This window comes from Hypanus sabinus, chromosome 11 (genome assembly GCF_030144855.1).
Source record: "Hypanus sabinus isolate sHypSab1 chromosome 11, sHypSab1.hap1, whole genome shotgun sequence".
NCBI classification, from domain to species: domain Eukaryota; kingdom Metazoa; phylum Chordata; class Chondrichthyes; order Myliobatiformes; family Dasyatidae; genus Hypanus; species Hypanus sabinus.
The window spans coordinates 5,031,124-5,050,395 of NC_082716.1; the positions used below are offsets into that span (position 1 = coordinate 5,031,124).

At 41.4% G+C, this 19,272-nt stretch overlaps 1 protein-coding gene across 1 annotated transcript in view; it reads left to right on the plus strand.

Annotated features, from left to right (window-relative positions):
• Positions 1-19,272, plus strand: part of syde2 (synapse defective 1, Rho GTPase, homolog 2 (C. elegans)) — a 148,517-nt gene that overhangs the window by 18,216 nt on the left and 111,029 nt on the right. Inside the window, exon 2 of the mRNA XM_059985205.1 lies at positions 9,736-10,440. Coding sequence (XP_059841188.1) covers positions 9,736-10,440 — 705 coding nt within the window. The remainder of the gene's footprint in view (positions 1-9,735; positions 10,441-19,272) is intronic.

Here is a 19,272-nt window from a genome sequence, read left to right on the forward strand (position 1 = left end):
AGCACAATTGAGAGCATCCTGACTGGCTGCATCACTGCCTGGTATGGGAACTACACTTCCCTCAATTGCAGGACTCTGGACAGTCCAGCGCATCTGTAGATGTGGACTTCCCACTATTCAGGACATTTACAAAGACAGGTGTGTTTATATATTTAAAAAAAAAGCCTGAACAATCATTGGGGGCCAGAGTCACCCCAATCACAAACTGTTCTAGCTGCTACCATCCAGGAAAAGGTACTACAGCATAAAAACCAGATCAAACAGGCTCCAGGACAGCTTCTTCCACCAGGCCATCAGACTGATTAATTCATACTGACATAACTGTATTTTGAGTTATATTGACTATCCTGTTGTACATAGTATTTTTAATCTATATACTACTAAGACTCAAGCTGTGTCTGTTTGTGATCTCCAATTAGCACAAACGGTGCATTACAGTGGCACTTTTTTGGCTAAATTGACTTAAAATGCACAAACTTATAGAGTGCAGGCAAAGTTCAGGGTTATATATTTGTATAAAATTACTCATTCGTCAAAATTAACACAGTCCGCTTTCACCCGAGCCGATCTGCCATCATAGAAATGGAACGCGACACTACGACGCATGCGCACGGCCAGCCTCAGCAGCGACACCAACTGGAGCATAAGGGCAGGGCAGCTCAATTTCGAGCAGTCACATTCAGCATGTGCAGGATTGGGACAGATCTAACTGCCACCCATCAATAAGAGATAATTAAATCTTACTGTAATGACATACTTCGAGTCACCCATAAAACCCTTTGCTGCAGTCAAAGGATAGCGGTGACTAATATGTCCATTTAGGAGAGCTCCAACCACATCAAGAATAATCAGCATCCTGGAGGCTTTGGTGTTACTACTTCGCATCTTCTAACCAGTATTAGGGTAAAAAAAAAATGGTCATTCTAATTATGCTGTGTGGAAAGAGAAGGGGGACATTATGGTCAAAAGATGACGCAAAACGTTGTCGGGAAGCTGCAAGAAGGGGGAGAGAACACGAATCAGATGAGGCCAGGGCTGCACGACTCCAGGATCAAAGAGACAGGACAAAAAAGATGAGAGGAGGAGAGGCATGCATGTCTCCGGAATGACAACAGCAGGCACAGGAGGAAGAGAGAGGGAAGGAGACAAAGGAGCAGAGAAATGCACGTCTCCAAGATAAGAGACAAAGAACAAACACCAGAAGAGATGGTGCATGAAAGTTCTGCATGTCTCCAGAATGACAGTGAGAGGCACAAGGGTGGCAGATCAACCAGAAATGATGACATCAGAAGTGTCCTTTGTTAAACGAGGAGGAACTATCTTTGCCTTGCTACGTGTCGTTCTTCTTTAATAAACTGAGTTTTTCATCTTCAATTTCCAAAGCAAAGCAATACCAATAGCATTCAGGAAAATTTAATGTTCATTCTGGTCACATCAGAGTGCACTACCTTTCTCTCACTCCGTTGTCCAGTAAATTACTATATTTGCACATTTGAATAGAGATGTAATGTAAGGTTTTTAACTTCATGTATATGGAGGATGTATTAATAATAAGTCGCAGTGTACTAGCCACTTAACACTTTTTTTGTAAAAGAACCCTGAAATCTCCCATAAACATTCCTCTAGTCACCTTAAAAGGATGTCCTCTGGTATTTCTGTCCTGGGGAAGTATCTGGCTGTCTACTGGTTCTGATCTTGTACACCTCTCTCAAGTTGCCTCTATTTGCCCTTGTGCCAAAGAAAATCCCTTGCTCACTAAGCTTCCCTAAAACATGTACTCTCGTCAAGGCAGCATCCAGGTAAATCTCTTCTGCACTTTCTCCAAAGACTCTCAATCTTTCCTTTGAGGTGACCATACTGTACACAATACTCCAAGTGTAGTCTAACCAGAGGTTTTAGAGTTGCAACATTACCTTGCAGCTTTTGAACCCAATCCTCAAATTAATGAAAGCCAACACACCACGCATCACCTTAACCACCCTATCAGATCAGATTGTGCAGCAACTTTATGGAGTCTATGGATAGAAATCCTAAATCTTTGTTCCTCTGGACTGCTAAGAATCCTGCTATTAACTCTTTCTTCAAGATCAATTTTCACTTTACACCTCAGATTGAACTCCATCTGCCACTTCTCTGCCCACTCTGCACCATGTCATTATGCTATTGTAACCTATGCCAACTTTCTACACTATCCACACTATCCTTAATCAGCCTCTGCTTCTCCAAATGCTTGTCATGCCTTGCCTAAGAATCCTGTCCATTGTTTGTCCATCATTGTTGTAAGACTCACTAACTAGTCTGTAATTCCTATGAATATTCCTATTACCTATCTTAGAGTAATATTTGCCATCCTCGTATCCTCTGGGACTGATACGGCCAGTAAAGACACAAAAGAACGTCAAGGCTCCAGCAATGTCTTCTCTTGTTTCCTGTAGTAACCTGTGGTATATCCTGACTGGCCTGAGGGACATATCTATTGTGCTTTTCAGACACTCCAACACTGCATCTTTTTTAAACTCTACGTCTCCAGCACATTAGCCTATTACACACTGATGTTACACTTGTCAAAAGTCCCTCTCACTGATGAGCACTGAAGCAAAGTATTCATTTATGACCTCCCTTAACCTGGTCTCCCTCAGGCACACTTCCCCTTTATCTCTTGAGTGCCCCTACACACACTACAGCCATGTCTCTTCTCATTTCTCCTAAGTCATTTCTTAAGCTGCTTCCTGACTACCTTTTAACTTTAAAGAGCACTGTCTCATTTTTGCTTTCTAAACATTAACTATCCTTCAGTAAACATTTTATTAAATGTTCCATTTTTCTTGAGAATACCATCTTGTTCACCCTACCATCCTTTTCCTATCTAAGTGGGACAGACCAATCAAGAACTTCATCCAAATGGCCCCTAAACATCCACATTTCTGTTGGGTACTTCTGTTCCCAGTTTACACTTCAAAGTTTCTGCCTAGTTCCATCATAATTATTCCTTCACCAATTAAATAATTTTGCATATCATCTGCTCCTATCCTTGTCAGGGAATTGTGGTCACTATTTTGGAAACACACAAAATAATGGAGAAACTCAGTAATTCAGGCAAGGTCTATGAAGGGGAATAAATTCAGTGTTCATAAACAGGTGATTCTGCAGATGCTGGAAATCCAGGGCAATACATTAAATGCTGGAGGAACTCAGCAGGTCAGGCAGCTTCTATCTCTGAAATGCTTGCCTACTGAGGTCTGTCATCTGATTAAATCTTGTATAGCCTTTCCTAGTTGGCCTGTTCACAAGCTGTATTCAGAATCCATCTTAGACATGCTACATACTTTTTACTCCATTTAAACTTTTGTACTAAAAAGTTACTAATCAATATTAGGGAAGTTGAAGTCATACCTGACAACAGCCATGTTTTTGCATTTTGCCAAAATCTTCCTTCCGCTCTGTTCCTCAGTGTCCCAGTTGATATTGGAAGTGCTTAATACTTCCCATAGTGATTGCTCCCTTTCTGACTTCTCTCCTGGACGTTTCATTTTCTTCTTTCTGTAGTTTTTAATATCTTCCCTGATCACAAATGACACTCCTCCCCCTCTTTTATCTCGTCTAAGTGCTGGGTCTAACACCCAGTCCTGCCCTTGTACAGCCAAGTTTCAGTAATGGCCATAATGTCATGAGTCCATCACTCTTGTTCTTAATGCTTGCGTTAAAGTAAGCACACTTCATATCACCCACTGTTTGTCCTTAGACTCTGCATCTACCTTTGCACCCACTCCTCCATCCTCTGACCTAACACTATGGTTCCCATCATCCTGCCAATCTAGTTTAAAGGGAGATTACAGGCTCCAGCATTGAAACGAAAGTAAACATAGAAACACAGAAAATACAGTACGATACAGGACCTTCAGCACACAAAGCTGTGCTGAACATGTCCTTACCTTAGAAATTATTTAGGGTTACTCATAGCCCTCTATTTTTCTGAGCTGCATGTAGCTGTCCAAGATCTCTTAAAAGGCCTTCTCGTATCTGCCTCCACCACCGTTGCCAGCAGCCCATTCTACACTTTCACCAATCTTTGTTTTAAATTAAAAAAAAATTACCCCTGACATCTCTGTTCCTACTTCCTAGCACCTTAAACTGTGCTCTCTTGTGCTAGCCATTTCAGCCCTGTGAAAAAGCCTCTGACTATCTACATGATCAATGCCTCTCATCATCTTATACACCTCTATCAGGTCAGCTCTCATCCTCCGTCACTTCAAGGAGAAAAGCCCAAGTTCATTCAACATATTCTCAGGAGGCATGCTCCCCAATCCAGGCAACATTATAGCTGCAGCATTACCTCTTGGCTCCTAAACTCAATCCCACGATTGATCAATGTACTGTATGCTTCCTTAACCACCGAGTTGACTTGCGCAGCAGCTTTGAGCGTCCTTTGGACTCGGTTCCCAAGATCTCTCTGATCCTCCACACTGCCAAGAGTCTTACAGCATAATTAGACCATTTGGCCCATTGAATTTGCTCTGCCATTTCATCATCATTGATTTATTATCCCTCTTAACCCCATTCCCTGTCATTTTTGACAGCGACTAATCAAGAACTTATCAAACTACCCTCTAAATATACCCAATGACTGTCCTCCACTGCTATTGGTGGCAATAAATTCTACAGATTTACCACCTTCTGGCTAAAGAAATTGCTCCTCACCTCCGTTCTAAAAGAATGTCCTTGTATTCTGAGGCTGTGCCCTCTGGTCTCAGACTCCCCATTATCGTAAATATCCTCTCTATGTCCGCTCTATCTAGGCCTTTCAATATGTGATCGGTTTCAATGTTCATTCTTCTAAATTAGAGCAAGTACAGCCCCATATCAATTTTATCCTGCCCCTGAACTTTCTGTCTACCTGCAATGCACTTTCTCTAACTGTAATCCTACATTGTTTTCTTTTCACTGCTTTGTACTTGTGGCATGATGTGTTTGGATGGCATGCAAGCTAAAACTTTTCATTATAGAATAGTACAGCACATTAGAGGCCCTTCGGCTCACAATGTTGTGCCGACCCTTAAACCCTGCCTCCCATATAACCCCCCACCTTAAATTCCTCCATATACCCGTCTAGTAGTCTCTTAAACTTCACTAGTGTATCTGCCTCCACCACTGGCCCAGGCAGTGCATTCCACACAACAACTACTCTCTGAGTAAAAAACCTTCCTCTAATATCCCCCTTGAACTTCCCTTCCCTTATCTTAAAGCCTCTTGTCCTCTTGTACTGAGCAGTGGTGCCCTGGGGAAGAGGTGCTGGCTATCCACTCTATCTATTCCTCTTAATATCTTTTACACCTCTATCATGTCTCCTCTCATCATCCTCCTCTCCAAAGAGTAAAGCCCTAGCTCCCTTAATCTCTGATCATAATCCATACTCTCTAAACCAGGCAGCATCCTGGTAAATCTCCTCTGTACCCTTTCCAATGCTTCCACATCCTTCCTATAGTGAGGCGACCAGAACTGGACACAGTACTCCAAGTGTGGCCTAACTAGAGGTTTATAGAGCTGCATCATTACTTCGAGTCTCTTAAACTCTATCCCTCGACTTATGAAAGCTAACACCCCATATGCTTTCTTAACGACCCTATCTACCTGTGAGGCAACTTTCAGGGATCTGTGGACATGTACTCCCAGATCCCTCTGCTCCTCCACACTTCCAAGTATCCTGCCATTTACTTTGTATTCTGCCTTGGAGTTTGTCCTTCCAAAGTGTACCACCTCACACTTCTCCGGGTTGAACTTCATCTGCCACTTCTCAGCCCACTTCTGCATCCTATCAATGTCTCTCTGCAATCTTCGACAATCCTCTACACTATCTACAACACCACCAACCTTTGTGTCATCTGCAAACTTGCCATCCCAACCTTCTACCCCCACATCCAGGTCGTTAATAAAAATCATGAAAAGTAGAGGTCCCAGAACAGATCCTTGTGGGACACCACTAGTTACAGCCCTCTAATCTGAATGTACTCCCTCCTTCACGACCCTCTGCCTTCTGCAGGCTAGCCACCTAGCCAATTCTGAATCCACCTGGCCAAACTTCCCTGGATCCCATGCCTTCTGACTTCCTGAATAAGCCTACCATGTGGAACCTTGTCAGATGCCTTACTAAAATCCATGTAGATCACATCCACTGCACTACCCTCCTCTATATGCCTCTATCAGGCTTGTTAGGCACGATCTGCCCTTCACAAAGCCATGCTGACTGTCCCTGATCAGACCATGATTCTCTACTGGATCTAGTATGACATTCTCCCTAGTCGGCCTGTCAACATACTGTGACAGAAATCCATCCTGGATTCCTTAACACTTAACAAACTCTGTCCCATCCAAACCCTTGGAACTAATCAGGTGCCAATCAATATTAGGGAAGTTAAAAGTCACCCATGATAACAACCCTGTTACTTTTGCACCTTTCCAAAATCTGCCTCCCAATTAGCTCATTGGTATCTCTGCTGCTACCAGGGGGGCTATAGAATACCTCTCTTCCTGTTGCTGACTACTACCCATACTGACTCAAAAGAGGATCCTGCTACATTACCCATCCTTTCTGTAGCTGTAATAGTATCCCTGACCAGTAATGCCACCCCTCCTCCCCTTCCCCCCCCCCCCATCCCTTTTAAAGCACTGAAATCCAGGAATATTGAGAATCCATTCCTGCCCTGGTGCCAGCCAAGTCTGTATAATGGCCACTACATCATAATTCCATGTATGTATCCAAGCTCTCAGTTCATCACCTTTGTTCCTGATGCTTCTTGCATTGAAATACACACACTTTAGTACACACTACCTTTACACCCTTTATTCTGCTTTTTTTTCCTCAAAGTCTCTCTATATGTTAGATCCGGCTTTACTCCATGCACTTCTTTCACTTCTCTATCACTCCGGGTCCCATCCCCCTCGCAAGTTAGTTTAAACTCTCCTGAACCATGTTAGCAAACCTACCTGCAAGGACATTGCTCCCACTTGAGTTCAGGTGCAACCCATCCAATCTGTACAGGTCTCACCTTCCCCAGAAGAGATGCCAATGATTCAAAAATCTAAAACCCTGCCCCCTGCATCAACTCCTCAGCTACACATTCAACAGCCATCTCCTCCAATTCTTACTGTCACTATCACGTAGCACTGGCAGCAATCCTGAGAACACCACCCTTGAGGTCCTGTTCTTCAGCCTTCTGCCTAGTTCCCGAAGCTCACACTTCAGGACCTCATCCCTCTTCCTGCCTATGTCATTGGTCCCAACATGTATCACGACTTCTGGTTGCTTTCCCTCTTGAACCAGGATGTCATGCACCTGGTCAGAGATATCCCGGACCCTGACACCTGGGAGATAATGTACCATTATCTTGGTATATGTGATAATAAACTAATATTGATGCATTTAAGTTTATTCATAACTACTCTAAAAGGTGAATTGAATGTTCCAGTTCTCAATAAACAAAAGGATATTAATTCATTTTCATTTTTTGCTCTTGCACTAATTTAATTAATTTATATATTGTAAATTATAGCCAGTTGCCGAAAAATGACAAATTTCGGTGATATCAGAATCAGGTTTAATATCAGTGGCATACAGTGTTCCGAAATATGTTGCTTTGCAGCAGTACAGAGCAATTGATTAAAAAAATGTTACAATAAGAAATATGATAAAATATATCAATTAAATTCATAGTACAAAATGCTTAAAACGAGTTAGTGTTTATGGTCCCATGAAAAATCTGATGTTGGAGGGGAAGAAGTTGTTCCTGAAACGTTGCTGCAGACTCCTGTACCACCACCTTGATAGTAGTTTTAAATCTATTTTTGATTTTTTGCAATTTGATGTATAAGGGTTTGTGGGCCTCATTAATATATAGGATTTTTTGGTTTTCCACCTGTTCTGAGATTCTATTCCCAATTGCTGGCCTATAGGAAGTGAGTATTAATGGAGATGTCTATAATTGTTAGAAATTCGTTAGACGTTTTGTATTTTGGTACTTCAAAGCAGAGTGTTCATTGGTAAATAGATGCTAAATGGTTAATTAAATGCAGGGGAAATGTAGTAGGATGAGAACTTTTGTTTTATTATTAGATATACAACTTGGAACAGGCCCTTCCTGCCCATGAAGCCGTGTCACCCAGCACCCCACTGATTTTACTCTAGCTTAATCACAGGACAATTTACAAAACCAATGAATCTACTGATCGATAAGTCTTTGGACTGTGGGAGGAAACTCAGTTGGTCACAGTGAGGGCATACAAACTTTCTTACAGCAGCTGTCGAATTGAACTCCAATGCCCTGAGCTGTCATGCTAACTGCTATGCTACTGTGGCTGTTGTATAGGAATCTGTTACATATTCCGCGTCGTTCTGCATGTGGACTAGGCTGATTGGAACCAATGAGAGCATTGATCATTGATAGTGTAATCAACTTGCTTGTGCGGACATGTATACAAATGAAAAGTATGCCATCTGCTAATGAGCTAGTATGCATGTTAAGTAATTTCCAGTCAGAATGGTTCAATTGTGGGTTAAGTTCTGAACTAAGTGTATGTTTGGTTAAAATTTACCTGATAATATCAGCATTAGTAAAGAATCGGTTATCTGGATTCAGCTGGAATGTCATGCAAGCAGCAACATGCTTATAAGATTTGTACTGCCTGAAGAGTAGTAATATACCAGAGTGTTGCACCACTTGTGTTCTGCGGCCATTGCATTCCTCTGAAAGTATTTGCCTAGAAGGGAATATTATGTGATATTGTCAGCCACGCAGACAAGGATGGAAGTAAACAGATTTTTTGACAAGATTTGATTCTCATTATACACAGGACATGGTGACCCAGAATTCCTTTGAGTCATGGAGCAATACAGCACAGAAGTAGGCCTTTTGGCCCATCTAGTATGTGCTGAACTCATAGAAACTTATTGAATATTGAAATGCCTAGATAGATTGGACATGGGGTGGATGTTTCCTGTAGTGTGGAGCTTTGGGACAGGCCACAGCCACAGAATAGGACATTTAGAACAAAGATGAGTAATTTCTTTAGCTAGAAACTGGTGTATCTGTGGAACTCATCACCACAGATGGCAGTAGAGGCCAGTCATTGGGTATATTTATGGTGAAAGTTACTTGGTTCTTGATTTAGGGGCATCAAAAGTTACGGGGAGAAGGCAGGAGAATGGGGTTGAGAGGGATAATAAATCAGCCTGATGGAGCAGACCCAATCGGTCAAATGGCCTATTTGAAGACTTTTGCCATCATTTGAAAGTTTTGTAGTTGTTGAAAATAAGTTTGAGTTGTTTAAATGTCGGCCCCTATTGGTGTAGACCAAAATTTTTCAAGAAATGTTTTCTTTTAGATTCTCTCCCCCCGCCCCCCCAATTTGATTGTAACTTAAATGGGTTGCGGTAGCAACTCCCAAAATTGTAAAAATAATGCTATGTAGGTAGTAGATCAATTTGTGGAAGTTGAGCTTCCGTAAGGATGTAAAAATCGAATGAATAAATGCTTTGATAATTTGGCGTGCTTCTTCTGTTCATGGTTGTAACCTGTGGCTTTTGACAATCTAAATCCATACAGTACGCAGTTAAGTTTATGAATTGCAAGCATTGGGAGTTGTGTGACAGTGCTTTGTTTGAATCTGCCATTTTTGCTTTGACTCTTAGCATAGTAGTGAAAACTTTAGTTTACTGAGCCCAATTTTCACTTTTGGTTACAGATTTCATTGAAAATGTACACACCTCTTCAAAAATAAGGAGAGAATTGAAAACCTCTGAAGCTAACAAGATCAACGAATACAAGCCACACATGAACAACATCACAGTGTCCAAAAAAAGAAACTGGCTACAGCAGAGTTCTCTGAACCCTTATTTGAATGAGGAGACCAATTCCCCTGTATCATTAGAATTAACAAACCACATCACTGGTCCAAGCCCTTCGTCGGAAAACAAACAACAGCCTGCAATTTTACCTCAAGAGACTGACCAACAAAATAACCATGTAATTGCTACAGAGATTATTTTGGATCATGGTGAAGAAAATGATGCGGATGACGAGGGGGAGATATGGTATAATCCCATTCCAGAGGATGAAGATGTTGATATACCACAAACACAGTCCCTTCCTGGGAGCTGTCCGGCTAAAACTGAAAATTCAGATGGCGTGCAGATCAAATCACCCAAATTGCCTGTCAGTGATTTGGTTAAAGGACAAGTAACCTTGGGAATTCCTGTAAATTGCTCTGAAAGTGTGAAGGAAATCCAGGTAGCTTCAACGACTGATGTGAATTGGGCAAACTGTGTGAATTCCACGATTTCTACAAATTCTACCGAATGTGGGCAGCTGCGTAGGCAGATGTGTGTGTGCAAGTCTAACAGTGGGACAAATATGGATGAGAGCTGTGTGCACAAACTGCCATCTGCAGGTAAGCTATTTTCATAGTATATTGGACACCTTGGCTCATAAAAGATTGAAACTTTGGTGTTCAAAAGGTGGAGTACAGAACTTAAGGTGTGTGGTGTGTTGGCCTTCATTAGTTGAGGGATTAAGTTCAAAAGCTGTGAGGTATAAAACCCTGGTTAGACCGCACTTGGAATAATGTATTCAGTTCTGGTTAGATGGAAGGATGTACAAGCTTGAGAAGGGGTGCAGAGGAGATTAACCAGGTTGCTACCTGGGCTAGAGAGCATGTCTTATGTGGATTGGTTGAGCGAGCTAGGGCTTTTCTCTTCAGAGTGAATGAGGGTGAGGAGAGGTGACTTGACAGAGGTGTACAAGAGCCATAAAGTGGATAGCTAGAAACCTTTTAACCAGGGCAGAAATGACTAATATGAGGTGGCATAATTTTAGGGTAATTAGAAGAAAGCTTTTGGGGGATGTCAGAAGTAGGTTTTATTCAGTGATGGGTGTGTGGAATGTGTTGCCAGGGGTGGTGGTAGAGGCAGATACAATAGGTTGTGTTCTGTGTTCTACATTGTGTTGCTCCTTAGAATTGGCCAGAGGTATTTTACAGCACTGTTGTCATAGACTAGAAACGGGCTTTTGCAGCAACTTCACCCATGCGGGCTGTGATGCTCATCCCATTTGCCTGGAGTAAGTCTACATTCTTGTTCTTAGTTTTCCTTGCTAAGTACCTGTCCAAATGCATTGAACATGCAGAATTATGTATTTCTTGTATTAATATCATCTGTCAATACATTAGGGACATTTAAGAAGCTTGGAGCATGGATGATGTAAAAATGCAGAGCTCCAAGAGGGAAGGGTTAGAATGATCTTAGAGTAGGTTCAAAGGTCAGCACATGGGATGAAGGGCCTGTTCTATGTAATATCAGGTAATAAACTTTGCTCAAAATTATCCTCATCCATGTGGGAATGAATGCTCCAGTATGCATCAGTGAGGGATCTTAAAGTAGGGTTAAAGATCCGCACCATGTTTTCTCACTACTACCATCAGGTTGGAGGTGCAAGAGCCGCAGGACCTACACCACCAAGTTCACGAACAGTTATTACCCCTCAACCATCAGATTCTTGAACCAGAGGGGATAACTTGACTTGCCCCATCATTAAAGTGTTCCCAGAACCTATGGACTCACTTGCAAGGCCTCATCTCATGTTCTTGATATTTATTGCTTGTCTGTTTATTTTTGTAGTTGCACAATTTGTTTTTTGCACATTGGTTGTTTGTCAGTCCTGTTGGGTGTGGTCTTTCATTGATTTTATTCTAATTCTTGTATTTACTGTACATCTTCAAGAAAATGAATTTCAGGGTTGTACATTGTGACATGTATGTACTTTGATAATAAATTAACTTTGTACTTTGTAAACAGTTGGCACAACATCATGGGCCGAAGGACCTTTACAGAGCTGAAATGTTTTATGTGCTAATTCCATGAAAATTAATTGCAGGCATTGCCGAAGAACTGCAGCATGATCTCAGTTGTGTGGTGATAGAAAATGTTCATTACTTGAAACTGACCGCAACTTTGATATGTTAGCAAATTCTCTATATGCTATTGCATATCTTGCCATGTAAACCACCTTCCCCCTTACCTGGTCTCACCTATCACCTGCCAGCTTATACCCTTCCCCTCTCCCCACCACCTTATTCTGGCTTCTGCCACTTTTCTTTCCAGACCTGATGAAGGGTTGCAGCCCAAAACATTGATATTTATTCACCTCCATAGATGCCACCTGACCTGCTGAGTTCCTTCAAAATTTTGTTTGTGTTGCTCTTTAGTATCAGAATCAGGTTTCATATCACTGGCATATGTCATGAAGTTTGTTTGTGGAATACATAATAAAAAACCATAAATTACAATAAGAATTAAATGTATATGTATATGATTAAGTAGTGCAAAAAGGCACAAAAAAAGAAAAAAGAAACTGGCAGTGTACCTGGGTTCAATGTCCATTCAGAAATCTGATGGCAGTGGAGAAAAAGCTGTTCCTGAAACATTGAATGTGTGTCTTCAGTCTTATGTACCACCTCCTCAATGGTGGTAATGACAAGATGCTGGCTGAATTTACAACTTGCAGCTTATTTCGATCCTGTGCAGTGGCCCTTCCTTGTGAGATGGCTGACTTCTTTGCTTGCTATCATTGGTTGGCCAGATGAACTGGGGCGTTTGCTGGGTGACAGACATTGAAACAGGATAGCAAGCTTTAGCTCCAAAAGTCATGCAGTCATGCTGAGAACTTGACTTTCATATGGAAATGATTTTTGAGCTGAAGTCAAAAAGGAAGCTAGGCATTTTTAAAATTCCATCTGGCTTGCACTCTAGAAACTGGGAATGTGAAATATCAGCCATTTGGGAGATTGAGGCTTTTAATTTCTCTGCTGGAGAAGAGCACTGATCACATTACACACACTCCAGTGGGCATTGAAGTATCCATATAAACATGGGAAATGTATGTGGGGTTGGGGAAAATAGAAGATTGTTTCTGTCTAAAGTAATTTTCAATTAAGTGTCTCAAATTATTAATGCTGTTGTTTATCCAAGTGTTCTTGTAGAATTGTTACCACATGACTGATTGTGAGCTTATTGAAACAAGTTTGAGGGACCTTGACAGCAGATGTGGTGGAGGTGGTACTTGTCAGCAGTCTAGAATGGGAGGTGGTACATTGTTGCAAAGATTCACCATATAAGTTCTCAGTAAATTTATTATGAAATACATATGCCATCATGTACAAACCCTAAGATTCATCATCTTGTGGGCAATCACAGTACATAGAAAAAACACGATAGAATCAATGAAAGACTGCACTCAACAGAGCGGACAGACGACCAATGTGCAAAATACAACAATATAAGCAAAACAAAAATAATGATAAATAAATAAGCAATAAATATTGAGAACGTGAGATGAAAAATCCTTGGTGAGTCCATAGGTTGTGGGAACAGTTCAGTGATGGAATGAGTGAAATTATCTCCACTGGTTCAAGGTTAGGTTTGAGATGAGGGCAAATTTGATCTTTGTTGTGATCCTTTGGCTCTGTCCCATTGACTTGTGAATGATGAATCAGGAAGTCTAAGGTTAAGAAACATCGGGGCTGGAAGGGAGTCCAGAGTTCTAGAGCAACTAGAATTAAGGGCAGAAGGATAGCTGGGCATGATTTTATTAATTATGGGAACAAGCTTGATGCATTTGAGTCTCTTTCTTCAGAAGTTTTCTAGTTGTGAAGTGAACTATAAATTTAACAGAATGAATATAACTTTCATAATATCTCATTACATCTGGGAATCCTTTGTCATTTTGTGCAATAATTTATTGAAACTAAGTTGTGGTGTTGATAATGGGAATAATAGCTTATGACCATAATAGTTTTGAAATTCTGGATTGGCTTGTCAGAGGACACTTCACTAGTTAGTACTTTTCTAGCTGAATAACCATGACTGATTCCTACTGTGACTAGTTAGTTCTATCCCTTAATTGATCAAGGCCTGTAAATGCAATACACACACAAAAAGCGGAAAAAACTCAGCAGGCCAGGCAGCATCTATGGAAAAATGTACTTTTTTCCATGGATGCTGCCTGGCCTGCTGAGTTCCTCCAGTATTTTTTGTGTATTGTTTGGATTTCCAGCATCTACAGATTTTCTCTTGTTAAGGCTTGTAAATGTTTTACTTGATTGGGGTAATTTACTTCAGTATGTAAATAGTGCAGAAATAATATAGAATTTGTTAATTTGGACTTTGTGTGGATCTTTCAAAACTTAAGTGTGGCCACATGATAGCATAGTGGTTATCACAACACTTCAGAGTACTGTCAGAGTTGATTTCCCATTGCTGTTTGTAAGGAGTTTGTATGTTCTGCCCGTGATCAAGTGGGTTTCCTCCAGGTGTTCTGGGTTCCTCCCACAGTCTAGAGACATACTGGATGCTAGGTTGATTGGTCATTGTAAATTGTCCTGTGTTTAAGCTAGGATTATCTTGGCGGATTGCTGGTTGGCGTAGTTCGAAGGGCCTATTCCATGCTGTACCTTAACAAATAAATTGTCACAAGTACCAAGGTACAATGAAAGCTTGTTTTATATGCCATTCATACAGATGATTTCATTACCCACTGCTGTGAGGTAGTACAACAGAATACTGAATAAAATGTTCCAGCTAAAGAATGTTTAGGCAGACAATAAGGTGTAAGGCTATTACAATGTAGATTGTGTGGTCCAAGGTTCATGTCGTAGAAGTCTGTTCAATTGGAACAGACGTAGAGGCTGTCCTTGAGCCTTATGGTACTTGCTTTCTGAGTTTTTTTATTTCCTGCCCAATGGGAGAAAGAATGTCTGGGGTGTGTGGGGTCTTTAATAATGCTGGCTGCTGTATCAAGACAGTGTAGAATCCATGGAGGGAGGTTGGTTTCTGTGATGCGCTGAGCTGTATCCTTAATGTTGTAGTTTCTTGAAGTCCCAGGCAGAGCCATGATGCATTAAGACTTAATCGAGTTTACCAAAGGCACTTCAAGGCCCATTTTTAGCTTTCCTAATTCCTTGTTTAAGTGCTTTCATATATTTGTATTCCTCAAGGCTCTTGCCTAATTTCAGCTTGCTAAACTTTTTATATGCTTCCATTTCCTTTTTGACTAAACTTGCAACTATCCCTTGTCATGTAAGGTTCTTGAACATTGTCATCCTTTCAGCTCTGCAGGAGCACATTGGTCCTGAAGTCTAACCGATTGATTTTTTTGAGGACTGTTGCATATCAGATGTGGATATGTTCAAATAGTTGCTCCCAATCCACTTTTCTCAATTCCTGCAAATCCTGTGGGGCACCACATAGTGTAGCAGTTAGCGCATCGTTATTATAGTTTGGAGCGTCAGAGTCTCAGATCTGGTGTCCTCTGTAAGCAAGCCTATATGTTCCTTTCCCTGTGCTAGTGGGTATCCTCCAGGTGCTCAGATTTCCTCCCACAGCCTAAAGACCTACTGGTTGGTAGATCAATTGGTCATTGTAAATAGCCCTGTGATTAGGCAAGGGTTAAATCAGTGGAGTGCTGGGCGGTGTGTCTCAAAGAGCTGGAGGGGCCTGTTCCACACTGTATTTCACAATAAATAAATTATGTTGTAATTAGTCTTATAATTACTGCTGCAAAACAAAATTTCACATGTAAATCAGTGATAATAGATCTGATTCTGATTTCCCCCAATTTAGTAATTTCATCTCAGGATTACTCTTATCCAAACCATCTAAAAATATAGAATTACGACCCCTTCTTCAGACTATTTCCCACTGAAACTCAGGTTTAAGTCAAATTAAAATTACTGTACAAGTGTATTAGCAAGGCAAATAGGTTTGAATAGCAAATGTTTTATCAAATAAATGATAGCAGAACTTCATAAATTGGCCTTCATTTTTTCCAAATGTGACGACAGTATTTAAGCTAAAATTGTGTCAATGAACTGCATTAATGTAATTGTTACAACCCTTTTGAAATTGATTTTAAATTAGTTTTGTGATTTGGGGTGATCTTAAAGGTCACTAGATTTTTGCTGCAATTTATGTAATTTTATATTTAAATAGTCAATGCAATTTAAATAGTGGATATGGGGAGGATGTTTCCAATAGTTGGGAAGTCTAGGACCAGAGGACTCAGAATGGAGGGACATTCCTTTAGAACAGAGGAGGGAATTCGTTAACCAGAGGATAGTAAATCTGTGGAGTTGATTGCCACAGATGGGTGTGCAAGGCAAGTCATTGGGTATATGTAAAGTGGAGACTGATGGGTTCTCGATTAGTCTGAATGTTACAGTTCATGAGATAGAGGCAGGAGAATGGGGTTGAGAGGGAAAATAAATCAGCCATGATGGAATGACATAGAAACATAGAAAACCTATAGCACAATACAGGTCATTCGGCCCACAAGGTTGTGCTGAACATGTCCCTACCCTCGAAATAACTAGGCTTACCTATAGCCCTCTATTTTTCTAAGCTCCATGTACCTATTCAAAAGTCTCTGAAAAGACCCTATTGTTTCCGCCTCCACCATCTTTGCCGGCAGCCCATTCACCACTCTCTGAGTAAAAAAACTTACCCCTGACATCTCCTCTGTACCTACTCCCCTTGTCCTCTTGTGGCAACCATTTCAGCCCTGGGAAAAAGCCTCTGACTATACACATGATCGATGCCTCTCAACATTTTATACACCTCTATCAGGTCACCACTCATCCTCCATTTCTCCAAGGAGAAAAGGCCAACTTCACTCAACCTATTTTCATAAGGCATACTCCCCAATCCAGGCAACATCTTTGTAAATCTCCTCTGCACCTTTTCTATGGCTTCCACATCCTTCCTGTAGTGAAGCATCCAAAACTGAGCACAGTTCTCCAAGTGGGGTCTGACCAGGGTCCCACATAGCTGCAACATTACCTCTTGGCTCCTAAATTCATTTCCAGGATTGATGAAGGCCAATACACCATACACCTTCTTAACCACAGAGTCAACCTGCACAGCTGCTTTGAGTGTCCTATGGACTCGGACCCCAAGATCCCTCTGATCCTCCGCACTGATAAGAGTCTTACCGTTAATACTATATTCTGCCATCGTATTTGACCTACCAAAATGAACCACTTCACACTTATCTGGGTTGAACTCCATCTGCCACTTCACAACTCAGTTTTGCATCCTATCAATGTCCCACTGTAACCTCTAACAGTCGTCCACACTATCCACACCTCCAACCTTTGTGTCGTCAGCAAACTTGCTAACCCATCCCTCCACTTTCTCATCCAGGTCATTTATAAAAATCACGAAGAGTAAAGGGCCCCAGAACAGATCCCTGAGGCACTCCACTGGTGACCGACCTCCATGCAGAATATGACCCATCTAGAACCACTCTTTGCCTTCTGTGGGCAAGCCAGTTCTGGATCCACAAAGCAATGTCTCCTTGGATCCCATGCCTCCTTACTTTCTCAATAAGCCTTGCATGGGGTACCTTATCAAATGCCTTGCTGAAATCCATATACACTACATCTACTGCTCTTCCTTCATCAATATGTTCAGTCACATCCTCAAGAAATCCAATCAGGTTCGTAAGCCACAACCTTCCCCTGATAAAGCTGTGCTGACTATTCCTAATCATATTATACCTCTCCAAAAGTTCATAAATCCTGCCTCTCAGGATCTTCTCCATCAACTTACCAACCACTGAGGTAAGACTCACTGGTCTATAATTTCCTGGTCTATCTCTACTCCCTTTCTTGAATAAAGGAACAACATTCGCAACCCTCCAATCCTCTGGAACCTCTCCCATCCCTATTGATGATGCAAGGATCATCACCAGTGGCTCAGCAATCTCCTCCCTTGCTTCCCACAGTAGCCTGGGGTACATTTTGTCCGGTCCCAGCAACTTAATCCAACTTGATGCTTTCTAAAAGCTCTAGCACATCCTCTTTCTTAATATCTACATGCTCAAACTTTTCAGTCTGCTGCAAATCATCACTATTAGCACTAAGAGCCTTTTCCATAGTGAATACTGAAGTAAAGTATTCATTAAGTACCTCTGCTATTTCATCTGGTTCCGTACTCTTTCCCACTGTCACATTTGATAGGTCCTATTCTTTCACGTCTTATCCTCCTGCTCTTCACGTACTTGTAGAATGCCTTGGGGTTTTCCTTAATTCTGCCTGCCAAGGCCTTCTCATGGCCCCTTCTGGCTCTCCCTAATTTCCTTCTTAAGCTCCTTCCTGTTAGCCTTATAATCTTCTAGATCTCTAACATTACCTAGCTCTCTGAACTTTTTGTAAGCTTTTCTTCATGACCAGATTTATTACAGCCTTTGTACACCACGGTTCCTGCACCTTACCATAACTTCCCTGTCTCATTGGAACGTACCTATGCAGAACTTTACACAAATATTCCCTGAACATTTGCCACATTTCTTTCATACTTTTTCTTGAGAACATCTGTTTCCAATTTCCTGCCTGATGGCCTCATAATTCCCCTTACTCCAATTAAACGCTTTTCTAACTTGTCTGTTCCTATCTCTCCAATGCTTTTGTAAAGGAGATAGAATTATGATCACTATCTCAAAAATGCTCTCCCACTGAGAGATATGACACCTGTCCAGGTTCATTTCCCAATACCAAATCAAGTACAGCCTCTCCTTTTGTAGGCTTATCTACATATTGTATGAAGAAACCTTCCTGAACACACCTAACAAACTCCACCCCATCTAAACCCCTTGCTCTAGAGAGATGCCAGTCTATATTTGGGAAATTAAAATCTCCCATCACAACAACTCTGTTATTATTACACCTTTCCAGGATCTGTTTCTCTATCTGCTCCTTGATATCCCTGTTAATATTGGATGGCCTATAATAAACACTCAGTAAAGTTATTGACCCCTTCCTGTTCCTAACCTCCACCCACAGAGACTCCGTAGACTATCCCTCCATGGCATCCACCTTTTCTGCAGCCGTGATACTATCTCTGATCAACAGTGCCACGCCCCCACTTCTTTTGCCTCCCTCCCTGTTCTTTCTGAAACATCTAAAACCCGGCACTTGAAGTAACCATTCCTGTCCCTGAGACATCCAAGTCTCTGTAATGGCCACCACCTCATATTTCCAAGTACTGATCCACGCTCTAAGCCCATCCGCTTTGTTCACAACACTCCTTGTGTTAAAATAGATACATCTCAAATCTTCAGTCTGAGCGTGTCCCTTCTCTGTCACCTGCCTGTCCTCGCTCACATGCTGTCTCCTATCTTTCTTTATTTGAGAGCCATACACCTCTTCCCCAGTCTCTTCAGTTTGGCACCT